Source organism: Phascolarctos cinereus, unplaced genomic scaffold (genome assembly GCF_003287225.1).
Source record: "Phascolarctos cinereus isolate Bilbo 61053 unplaced genomic scaffold, phaCin_HiC Scaffold_726;HRSCAF=1367, whole genome shotgun sequence".
In the NCBI taxonomy this organism is placed as follows: Eukaryota; Metazoa; Chordata; class Mammalia; order Diprotodontia; family Phascolarctidae; genus Phascolarctos; species Phascolarctos cinereus.
The window spans coordinates 28,673,027-28,686,252 of NW_027556098.1; the positions used below are offsets into that span (position 1 = coordinate 28,673,027).

General features: G+C 37.5%; 1 protein-coding gene across 1 annotated transcript in view; it reads right to left on the reverse strand.

Moving 5' to 3' along the window:
- NIPA1 (NIPA magnesium transporter 1) overlaps positions 1–13,226 on the reverse strand; it is a 51,179-nt gene that overhangs the window by 19,358 nt on the left and 18,595 nt on the right. The window contains exons 2-3 of the mRNA XM_020992948.2: positions 9,719–9,766; positions 8,403–8,493 (exon numbers count right to left, since the gene is read on the reverse strand). Of these exons, the coding sequence (XP_020848607.1) occupies positions 8,403–8,493; positions 9,719–9,766 (139 nt within the window). The remainder of the gene's footprint in view (positions 1–8,402; positions 8,494–9,718; positions 9,767–13,226) is intronic.

Here is a 13,226-nt window from a genome sequence, read left to right on the forward strand (position 1 = left end):
CCAGCAACACTGGGTAAAATGATATGAGGAAAATGAACCTTTAATGAAATAAAAGACTTCCAAACATTCCTCATGAAAAGACCACAGCTGCAGAGAAACTTTGTAATGTGAACACAAGAGCAACATGAAAAGACAACTACGGATGAACTAAAGGACTAAACAAGAATGAACTGCTTACATTCAAACATGAGGAGCTGATGCATATGTCCCCTCTCATCCCTATTATCATCAGGGGTCATAGAGGCAGTCCAATTACACAAGGTTGGGAAGTAGTTCTGTTGTGTCTTGGAGTTTTTAAAAGAATGGCGAGGGAAAAGGATACACTGAGGGAATTGGAGTTGAGAAAGAAGGGAAAGGAAAATTAGAGAAAATTATCTCATATAATCAGGATGAACAAGGAGATATTTATACCAACAAGGAATGGCGTAACACCTGACATCTGATCCTCAATCCCATCTGAACTGGTCAAAGGAGACCCCTGCCGCCCCTGCCCCCCCCCCACGCATGCAGTTGGATACAGAAATACATTTCACTCAATAGTGAAATAGGAGGGAAAAGGGAGAAAGGGGAAGGGGGGATCTGAAGAAGGGGAGATTAAGGGAGGGATCAATCCTAAGGAAAAAACAAAAGCAAAAACAAAAAAACAAACTCTAAAGGCATACAAAAATGTTGATACCTCTTTGAGGCTGTAAAGAATGGGAATCTGAGGGGCTGCCCAGAAACTGGGGGATGAATGAACAAGTTATGGTAATATAAATGTGATGGAAGACTAGTGTGCATCACCAAAATGACCAGTCACAATTCTAGAAGACTAACGATGCAACATGCTACCCACCTAATGAGGGTGAGGACTCGGAAGACAGAATGAGACTTTTTTTTTGGTAGGGCCAGTGTGGAAATTTGTTTTGATTAACTAAACATGTTTGTAATTGGTTTTGTTTTTCTTATATTCTCAACTACAGGGAGGAGTGGGGTGGGACAGTGTAAAGGGAGATTTTGGCTGATTAAAGCAAATAAAACATATTTTTTAAAAAGTATAATCATGTTGTTTCTATAAGCCACAAAGGAAAATCACTGTACAGAAGTGTGTTTTTATGTATACATATATATATATATATACACACACATATATATATATATATATGTATGTATGTGTGTATATATATGCAAAAGGGAAAATTTATCAGTCTTTTACAGAATTTTTACAAAAGTAGTCTTACAAAATTTTTGAATAAAATACTATTTATTGGATAAATGAGTGAAGAATGGAATTAATGTATTTGTGCGGTATTTCTTTCTAAAACAGTGACTCCATAAGGCCAGAAGCCAGTAAGTTTTGCACCATACTTAGAACAGCCACATTTCCAGTGTAACTGATTAAACATTAATGGTCAGCCAAAGGACAATAAGAGTACCTTAATAGAAATAATTATGTAATATATAAATGAAAACTTATTAAGTGCTTACTATGTACTGTATACTGGGCTAAGTATATGTTAATATATATCCAATAGCTATGATTTCATTGATGCAAGTACTCCTTCCGCTGACACGTACAACTCTTATATGACACTTAGTAGATGGTCTTTAGCTAATGACTATCTTTATTAAGCCCCTACTATGTGCCAAGTGAGACAGCTAAAGGGTTCAGTGGATAGAGTGTTGTGCCTGGAGTCAGGAAGACTGAGTTCCAATCCAGCCTCAGACACTTACTGTGTGATCCTGGGCAAGTCAGCTAAGTGAATCAGCGGATAGAGCACTGGGCCTGGAGTCAGAAAGACTGGAGTTCAAATACAGCCTCAGACACTAACAGCTGTGCAACTCCGGGCAAGTCACTTAACCTCTGTTTACCTTAATCCACTGGAGAAAGAAATGGAAAACCATTCCAATATCAATGCCAAAGAAACCCCACAGGGGTCCCAAAGAGTCAGACAGGAACAACTGAACAACTAAACCGTAACAACGACAATCTACCAAGCACTATGCTAAGTGCTGGGGATACAAAGAAAGGCAAAAAACCAGTCCCTGATCTCAAGTAGCTCACAGATGACATATAAACAACTATGAACACACAAGATGTGTACAGGATGTAAACTCAGAGGGAAGGCACCTAGACTACAGACTCAGAAAGCTGCTGGCAGAAGACGGGTTTAGCAGAGACTTGAAGGAAGTGAGGGAAGCCAGGAGGCAGAGACTAGAAGGAAGAGTGTTTCAGGCATGGGATATTCAGTGTCTTGAGAGGGAAGCAGTAAGGAGCCCAGCATCACTGGACTGCAGAGCATATGCAGGGAGATAAGGGATAAGAAGACTGGAAGAGCAGGAAGGAACCATGTTAGGAAGGGCTTTCAAAGCCAAACAAAGGATTTCATATTTGATTCTGGAACCAATAGGGAACCACTGGAGTTTATTAAATAGAGGGTGATATCCGAGCTGTGTTTTAGGAAGACCAATTTGAAGTTGCTACAGCCAAAATGTCATCACACTACAACCAAACTGGTGATAAGCCTTTCCAAACTTAGTTAGCCTGACCCTCCGACAAAGGACACGCAGTTCTTCACCAGGCCCACAGCCAATGCCTTTCCTCGTTGGCAGGAACTGCCAAAGCTTATGATCCATCAGCATAGCCTTTAAGAACCCAAAGATTTTGTGACCAAGAGAACAATCTGACCAAGGGTGCAAAGGTAGGAAAGTTGAATGTCTGCCAGGAGAACAAATGGTAGAGTCTGGCTGGCACATAAGACTTTTAAAAGAAGGGAAGTAGTAGAAGGTAAGCCTGGAAAGGCTTTCAACAACAGTCTAAAGAGTCTGAACATTTAGTAAGCAGTGGGGAAGTAGTGGCAGTTTCTGAGCAGGCTATTTGCCTAGGTGATGCAATGGGTAGAGCCCTGGAGTCAGAAAGACTGAGTTCAAATCTGGCCTTAGATTCTTACTTAGTTGGGTGTCCCTGGGCAAGTCATTTAACCTTTTGCCTGCCTTAGTTTCCTCATCTATAAAATAGGCATAATAACACCTACCTCCCAGGGCTGTTGTAAGAATAAAATGAGATAAAAGTTTTGCAAACCTTAAAGTGCTCTATAAATGCTAGTTGTTGTTGACGATGACAACGGTGGTGATGATGATGATGATGATGATCACAGCTTTGCTTTAGGACAATTAATCTAGCAGCAAAATGTAGAATGAATTAGAAAGCAGAGAGGTCAGTTGAGAAACAATCACAATAGTCCAAAAGGAAAGTAAAGGAGCTAAAACCAAGGTGGTAGCAGTACTACCTCAGAAAGAAAGAAAAGGATAGATTAGAACAGTGATCCATAAACTATAGTCCAGGGGCCAAATTTAACTCCTGGTCTGTTTTTGTATGCTAAGAATTGTTTATACTTATAAATAAAGTTTTATTTTATTTTAAAATGTAAGTAACACTTTTAGCTCACAAGATATACAAAAACTGCTTACCCCTAGATCACACACACATAATATCACACTGAGCTAACACAACCATTTTGGAGAGCAATTTGGACCTATGCCCAAAGGGCAATCAAACTGTGCATGCATACTCTTTGATCCAGCAACACCACGACTAGGTCTGTATCCCAGAGAGATCATTAAAAAGGGAAAAGGACCTACGTGTTCAAAAATATTTATAGCAGCTCTTTCTGTGGTGGAAACTAAAAAGATGCCCATCATTTGGGGCATGGCTGAACAAGCTGTGGTAATGGAATACTATTGTGTTATAAGAAATTATGAGCAGGCTGATTTCAAAAACACCTGGAAAGACTTAAATGAACTGATGCTGAGTGAAGTGAGCAGAACCAGAAGAACATTGTACACAGTAACAGCAACACTGTGTAATGAACTACGACTGACCTAGCTCTTTTCAGCAAGGCAATGATCCAAGACAACTCCAAAAGACGTGTGATGAAAAATGCTAATCCACATCCAGAGAAAGAACTACAGAGTCTGAATGCAGATCAAAGCATACTATTTTCACCTTTTTTGGCTGGTTTTCCCCTTTTGTTTTGTTTCTTCTTTCACAATATGACTCTGTTTAATATGATTGAACATATATAACTTATATCAGATTGCTTGCCATCTTAGGGAAGGAGGAATAGGGGAGAGGAAAATGTGGAACTCAAACTCTTATAAAAAATGAATGTTGAAAAGTAAAAAAAAAAATAATATCACACCAACAGAAACAGGATTTATTGATCTGGATGTTTTGTTGCTGTTGTTCACCCATTTGGGGTTTTCTTGACAAAGATACTGGAGTGGTTTGCCATTTCCTTCTCCAGTTGATTTCACAAATGAGGAAACTGAGGCAAAGAGGGTTAAGTGACTTGCCCAGGCTCACAGATAATAAGTGTCTGTGGCTGGATTTGAACTCAGGAAGATAAGTCTTCCTGACTCCAGGCCCAGCACTCTATCCCCTGCACCACCTAGATGCCCTATTGACTTGGATAGGAGAGGGTTTTTGTTTTTTGAAGTTTTTTGCCAGATGACTATAGAGTGATATTCTTAAAACACAGGTCACTTCTCTTGCTCCATAAACTCCAGTGGCCCCTATTAATTCTAAGATCAAATACCACCTCTTCTGTTTGGCTGACAAAGCCTTTCCCAATCTGGCTCCAACCCACTTCTATTTTCTTTCAGCCACAGTACAGTCTGGCTAAACTTGCCTTTTTGTTTTTCCTCATGCTATTCCATCCTCCCTCCTTACCTTTGTCTAAGCTGTTCCCCATACTTGGAACATTGTCCCTTCTCACTTCTGCCTCTTAAAATTCCTCATTTCCTTCAAAATCAGCTCAATCACTATCTTATGGTGAGGCCTTTTCTGATCTCTCTAAGCTGCTCATACTTCCCAGAAAAATCACCTTGAACTTATTTGTATATACATATTTATGTTCCTGTCTCCCCTAATATAATCTAAGTTCCTTGAGGGCAGGGGCTGTTTATTTATTTATTTTTTTGCCTTGGTATACCCAGTGCTTAGAACTGCCATGTAGCACACAGCAGGCGCTTCAATTGTTTACTGATTGATGATTGTCCTGTTGTCAAAGAGAGGGAAGTCAGAAAAAAAACTGATAGGAAAGAGGAAAAGTTTGGTTTTGGACACAGTGAGTTTGAAGTCCTCCATGAAGACATACTTGGATACCGTCTTCCTGCGTGGAAGTAACTCTGGGCTCTCAAAGACAGTAGCAATGGAGCACAAACTTAGGTGGGCTCTACCCTGCTGGAAAAACTTTCAATACAGACACACCATGTCTGCCATTTTAAGAACCAACCCAGCCAAGTACAAAGAAGTGTATTTTGGTGATTATTCGGCCATGGCAACCAACGAAACAAAGGGAAAAAATGACCCTCATTCCTGTTCAGCCCCCTCCTCCTTCTGCAGTAGCAGTGACCAAGAGGTAGAAAAGGGAACAAGAAGTACTAGAAATCATTCCTCTTCTGGAGTGTCATCTGTTGATGCTATATGAATGAGTAATAGAATACTACAATCTTCAAAGAATTGAAATCAAGAGTCATCCAAAGAGCAATAGAGAGGCACTTGGTGGATAGGAGGCTATAACATATTACTAATGAAAAAATGCACAAAAGTAGCCACATAAATGATTTTAACTATATGTAGGCCAACCACATGGCAAAAGGGAGGGATAACTGAGGAAGAGAGCATGCTTCAATGGTATCCACTTCATGTCAAGAGAATTCCAGGAAGACCTCCAGTATAATGGGTGGACCCCCATGAAGGATCTGCAGGAACACAAAAGCAAGAATCACACAGGATTGATGGGTGGCAAGCTGCATTGCTGGAGCAAGTACCTAACCATCATGATCACTGATCCATTGAAGAACTGAAAATTTTGAAAAGCTGGAAGTATGTTCAGGTAGAGATACCTAGGAGACAGAAACATGAGTCAAGAGCTCAAGAGGGTTAAAGTCAAAAAGTCAAAAGTCATCTGAAATGATACAGGTAAAATAACCAAGGGAAAGAACATCAAGAAAAAAAGAATACAAAAGGCAAGACTATGAAAAATACCAACTTTTGAAGAGGGCAGGGTAGGGGAAGGATAACATGACAGGAAGAGGAACCAGTGAATTAGACAGAAACACCACCCAAAGAGGAGGCAAGAGCGAGGAGAGGGCAATGTCATGGAAGACAAGGTAGAAGAGTGATCAACATCATTGAATACAGCAGAAAAGATAAGAAGATAGACTAAGGAAAAGGCCATGGGATTTAAAAATTAGGAGATCAATATAGACATCTAAGAATAATTTTGGCACAAAGTTGGTAGGAATACAAGATTACAAATGGGTTAAAGAGTGAGTGGATGTTGAACAAAAGGAGGCAGTAGGTATGGTCAACTACAAGTCTGGCGTGAAAAGTAAAGAAAAAAATGGAGCCTAAAAAAAGTAACATGGTCTGGAGAAGCTTTTTTTTTTTAGGCCAATGAATCCTTCAAAAAAATTTTGAGAGATGTAGCGAGTATAAATAGGATGTAGCATATTAACCAACGACAGCTTACATGCAAAGAGTGATATAAGGGATATCATCCAGGAAAGGACCAGAAAACAGGTGAGCCAGTTACATAACTCTAGAAAAGATGCTTTTCTCCTATCAGTAGATCAGAGGTTGCTGATGTTTTTGTGTGTCACAGACATCTTTGGTGGTCTGGTGATGACTACTAAGTAATGGTTTTCAAAGAGGCAGAGGAACTAGAAACCAAATTGCCAACATTCACTGGGTTATGGAGAAAGCAAGGAAGTTCCAGAAAAACATCTACTTCTGCTTCACTGATTACACTAAAGCCTCTGACTGGGTGGATGACAACAAAATGTGATAAATCCTCAGAGATGGGAGTACTAGATCATTTTACTTGTCTCCTGAATGACTGAACAATTACAACAACAATGTTTTTAAATGCATAAAATTAAATAGGATTACAAAGGAAATCAACTGTGCTGGAATATACTTATCTAAAATATTAAAAAAAACCAAATTCATGGACTACAGGTTAAGATCTCCTACACTAGATGAAAGTTTCCATTGGATAGATGTTTTCAGGACGATTTATTGAAATACACAAGGACTGCATGGTATGACAGGGTGTAGATGTGTGGCAATCTGTGCTGATGAGATCACAGACCCAGGGAAGGACTTACCCCTTAGGGAGAAGTCAAGGAGTTAGTGGAAAGGGAAAAATGGAAAATACAAAAGGAAAGGGGGCATAATTTATGAAAGAAGGTCCTAGAGAAATCAGAAGGTGTTCTTTATTCTGTGTCTAGTTTTTTGTTGGGATCTAAGTATTCTTTCCCCAAGGGAATATATCTTCCATTTCAACTGAAATCAGAAAGAAAATGTGATTAAACACATTTTTAGTTAATAAAACTGTCTGCAAAGTATAAAAAGCAAAAGTGACATCAGAGAGGTTATAGACTAACTAAATATGCAGAATGAGATATATTTTTGAGCTAATGTGGGAATTTGTTTTATTCAAATATGTGTATTTTGTTCCACCCTCCCCAGTTTTTTCCAGGGTGGGGGGAGGGAGAGATCGGAAAGAAAATAAATGCTTATTAACTTAAAACGTAACTCTTAAGAGTTATATCAAATTGAGCATAAAAATAGGAATTTTAGATACTTTATATATTTGTCACCTTTACAATCTATGTCCTATGTAGACAGGACATACAGCTATACATAAAGCACTAGATTCCAATTCAATTTTTCAAATGTTTTGACATTATGGAATGTCTGCACTCTTTGTGCAAGGTGACAGTGAGGACACAAAAATTAAATATGCCTACTGCGCTTATACTTTCAAAAGGACTCTGGAATTTTTTTTATTTAAAAGATTCTGATTCAATGGATTTAAAAAACAGAGTTTCTCTCTGTTCTCCCCTATTTTTCTCTATAATCTAGCTTCTGCCAAAGACAAATTGGATACTAATATTTAACAAAGAATTTATTTTTTAAATTAAGCTATGCAGTGAATATTCCATACAAATAATTACTAGTTTTTTTTAATTACAGAGTTTAGTTCAATTGGCTTCATAACTAACTTCGGAATACTTGCCAAGAAGTCAGAGAAGCGCTGCTAGTTCTTTTGGAAAAGTACCAGGCTTAAAGAGTAGTAAACCAAAAACTAATATTCATACCATAACTGGAAGTTTTAGGTGTCCATAATTAAGTCATATTAACACATTCTAAAATATACTAAAGCAAATTCTGGAAGAAAAGTTATCTAACAAGTAGGATTAAATTAAATGTGAGAAATTCTGGCTTACAGTAAAAAACCCAAAGATACGTAAGTTCCTATTTTTATTCTTTTAATTGAAAGTTTAAAGCAAAAACCCTTTCATATCCTACGAATTCATGAAATATCACAATGCAAAATTCCAATGCTCACCCAAATGGAACACCAAGAGCACCCAGGGGAGTGACCAGCACAGTAGGAACTGCTGTATAAGCTAAGAAATTTCCAATCTGACCAAGAGCCACTGTTAAGAGAATCAAAAAAATGTCTTATAATCGTTACATTAAGATGTACGTTAGCATAAAAGAATGAATATTTGGATCAGGAGTGAAGACATAGTGATAGAGCTTAAATTTTTACACTATTCGTTTGAAAAAAAAACTGCTGATGTACATACTATAAAATACCCTACCCCAAAACTCTGGAGAATTATTATCAAACTATTAAAATGATTTAAAATATTTTAGTTTTATAGCCAATATTAGAACAACACAGCATTGAAATAATGTTTTCAGTCGTCACCTAACAGCACTGGCAATCCAAATAAAAACAAAGCATGAGTTACATTAGAATATGGGAAATGAATTTTATGGAGTCTCTCCCCTGAACTTACATAACTAGGGTGGATAACAGATAATATTATAAGTATTCCTTAGGTCCACGAGATGGACCTTGAAACCAAAGCTCTCCAAATGTCTTAAAAATATCCATAAAGAAAGAACTCTCAGGTTTGCTGCCCAAGTTGGTGTTGAAATCACATACATTTCAATACTAACTGAAAATTTATAATAATCCTTAAAGGAAAGAATTTCAATTAAAAAGACATTTCATATTTCTTATCATAAAACACTTTAAAAATAAACCTCACAGAATCTGTTCAGTTTCTTTGGGGGATTTAAGGTGCAGAATTAAAATTCTCACTCTCTCTTTCTCTCTCTATACACACACACACAAACTATCATACAAATTACTGTACAGCATTTATTTTGATGAACAAAAGTGAATATTTCAATATATGAAATTCTACTTAATTCATGCAAAACCTAAGTGTTTCCTTGGTAATCTGAAAAAATAGGATATTTAGGATATAAGTGGCCTGAAACTATGGGCACATCTTGTGCACTGGGAAAAGCTGACTCAGAAACAAGGTTTGAGGTAGAAGAAAAAGATAATGGAATAATTTTCCCCCTATTCCTTCCTCCCTATCCCACCACAAGTTCTCTCCATCTGTCCCCACTCTCAGTGTCCTTGTCCTTTCTACCCTAACTTATTCCATTCCAAAAAAAGGAAGAGAACAGTGAGGAGGAAATGAGCTCCGGAAGGTACTTCAGGTACCCAGAAGGAGTAGAATGAAATTAAAGCCACCCAGAAAGAACCAGTATGTCATTCCCCTAGACCTCTAACTATACTTGGAATGAATGATCGCTTTTAAGAAAAAAGAAAGAAAAGTCATTGTATGACATACTTACTTGCAATTGTTCCAGACCACCAAACTATGTCTGTTAAATAAGAAGTACCTGTAAAGGACAAGAGGAGAAGAAAATATAGTAACAGATGTGTGTCTGTTAAGTAAACACAACTGCATTTTCATGTAATAAGAAAAAGCAAGTTTTTAATCACAAAATTAGTGTTAGAAGGGGTCTCAGAGGTCATTAAGTTCAACCCTGCACCTGGACAGGCACCTCTCCTCTATTATCCATCCATCCATCTATCCATCTATATTACATATATATGTTCTACTAGTATATAAAATATGCTATATAGATGATATACACTAGTCTATATACTATAGACTACATATACACTATAAACTATACATACTATATATAAATTCTCTTTCTATGTCTCTCTATACACATACTATCTATATCACACACATATACTATATATCCTACATAATATATAAATATGCTATATAGATGATATAACTGCATAGTCTATATACTACATGTATACTATATACATGAACTATATATAGATTCTATTTCTATATATGGTATCTATATGACACACATATATTATATTTTCTATACAGTATATAAAGTATGCTATATAGATTATATATACTATATATACTACATATATATACTATAAACTATATATACTATATATAGATTCTTCCTATTTCTATATACAGTATCTATATCACCTACATACTATATGTTCTATATAGTATGTAAAATATGAGATATAGATGATATGCACTATATAGTCTATAGCAGGCCTGCACAACCTGTGGCCAGTGGGCCGCTTACAGCCCCACAAGCCACTTGTGGAATGCCAAAGGATTTCCTCTACCTACAAAGGATGTTTTCCTCTATATTTTTTGCAGGCTGCCCAAAATTTCTTGGCACGTGGCAGGTGGCCAAGGGCTGTAAGCGCCCACAGGCCACACGCTATGCAGACCTGGTCTATATACTATATATAGGTTATATGATATTTACACTACAAAAACTATATATAGAATCCCTCTCTCTATATATATATTTATACACACACATAGTATCTACCTATAACACACACATATATACTCTATATTTTATGTAGTATATAAAGTATGCTATATACACAATATATAATATATAGTCTATATACTACATATAGATTATATCATATATACTATATACAGATTCTATTTCTCTATGTATATATATATACACATATATACATATATGAAACTACTGATGTGTATCTGAAAAACTGATCTAACCATTAAAATAATTTAAAATGTTTTGAATTTTGTATCAAATATTAAAGCATACACACCTACACATATATATTCAACCCTTCTCCCATCTCCCATGTTTGTTGATGACACTATCATCTCAGACAAGCAGTCTTAAAATCTTAATATCACTGATTCTTCCTTCTCCCTGGTATAGAATCAGTTGCCACAGCCTGCCAATTACACATGGGCTAACTTTTTTTTATCTACTCTCTCTACTCTTATTTAGGTTCTCATCCTACCTCTTGCCTGGATTATTGTAATTGTCTAACTCATCTCCTTGTTTTCAGTCTCTCCCTTCGATTCAATTAAAGAAGCATTTATTAAGTACCAACTATGTATAAGGCACTGGTGCTAGATACTGAAGATATAAAGGCAAAAATGAAACAGTTCTTGATCTCAGAAAGCTTATTTTCAACATGTACTCAAGTAAATAAAAACAAAGTACGTGCAAATTATAACAGAGAGAGAAGGGAAGACAGAGGAGGAGGGAAGGAGGGAGAGATAGAAAGAGAGAGGAAGGGAGGGAGGAGAGGGAGTAGAGGGAGAGAAAGAAAAAGAAAAGAGAAAGGAGAGAGGGAGAGGGGGAGAGAGACAGAGAAAAAAAGAAGAGAGAGAAAAGAGAGGGAGAGGGAGGGAAGGAGAGAGAGAGAGAGAGAGAGAGAAAGAGAGAGAGAGAGAATTAATAACTGGGGGGGGAAGGGATGTCAGGAAAGGTGTCTTGTAAGAGGCAGCACCTGAGATATTCTTGGTTGTTTTTGTTTTCGAATGATTAAGCATTTATTCATTTTTCCTTCCCACTTCCCCCATCCATGGAAAAAAAAAAAAAAGAGAAACAAAACCCTTGTAACAAATATCCACAGTCAAACAAAGCAATTCCTGCAGTAGCAAATATGTCTCATTCTTCATACCGAATCCATCACCTCTGTGCCAGGAGGTGGGGGGGCAGCATTCTTTATCATTACTGCATTGATCACAATTCTTCTGTCTAAAATTGTACACTTTTGCAATGGTATGGCTCGTGTAGAAACTGCTCTCTTGCTTCTGGTGCACTATGTATGCTTTCAATGCAAGGAGGGATTCTAACAAGCAGGTGAAGCAGGTAAGGTTCGTGAGGGCAGGGGCTTTTTTGTGTGTGTTTAAATCCCCAAAACTTAGCACTGCGCTCAAATATAGTAAGAACTTAGCTTCTTGTGAAGTGATCATTAGATACTGATAGATTACAATACGTCTGTAGGAAAAAATGAAGAAAAAGAGAACGTTCCAGGGAGGAAGATCATCTATGAAAAGACATGGAGGTGAAATAACGTTGCTTATGAGGAACAGGTAGTAAGTAAACCAGTGTGACTAGAACTGAAGTACTGAAGGAAAACAACATGAATGTAAAATGAAATCAGAATAGCAACTAAACGGTTAAGGAAAGGCTCCATGATGTTAACTCGAGTTCAGGAATTCAGGAAAGCCGAGATTCCAACAGGGGCAGATGAGGAAGGAGTGCATTTGAGGCTTGGGGTACAGCAAGTTTGAAGTCAAAGAGATGGGAGAGGGCCTATCACCCCAAATAGTAAGTATTCCGATAGAACTGTGCAGTTTCAGAAAAGGGGTGAATAGGAGCAGCTAGTAGTGTAACCCTGGGCAAATCATTCTAATTCTTAGTGCTCTCAGTACTCTAAGTATTACTTGCTCAAAAAGTATCTTACTTGGGGCAGCTAGGTGGTACAGTGAATACAGCACTGGCCCTGAGGTCAGGAGGACCCGAGTTCAAATCTGGTCTCAGATCAAACATTTCACACTTGATAGCTGTGTGACCCTGGGCAAGTCACTTAACCCCAATTGCCTAAAAAAAAAGTGTCTTACTTGTATTGGGTGGGTGGGGGGGAGCTCCTCACCAGGGGGAAGAGCTCTCAATGAAATCATAGGCCCAGTCCCTATACCCACCACTATCCCTTTGTTTATTCTGTACAATTACTGTCAAGATCATTAATAATATTTTTTTGGTACATTTCATATGTACTCCTAAATTGTTTCCCCTGTTGCAGGTCATCAAAAGAATTGTGCAAATTTCCTCACTCGCTTCTTCCTTTTTAAGCCTTCTTCAATTTTGAGCCCAGTTCATAGGCCCTAAGCGGCATCTTCAGTGAGAGGTTTAGGATATTAAATAGAAGGATAAGTGGAAATTTTAATATTACCAGTGCTTATATTACTTCCTTATGTTCCCAAACTGAAGGTGTTACATGACAACTCTCAGGAAT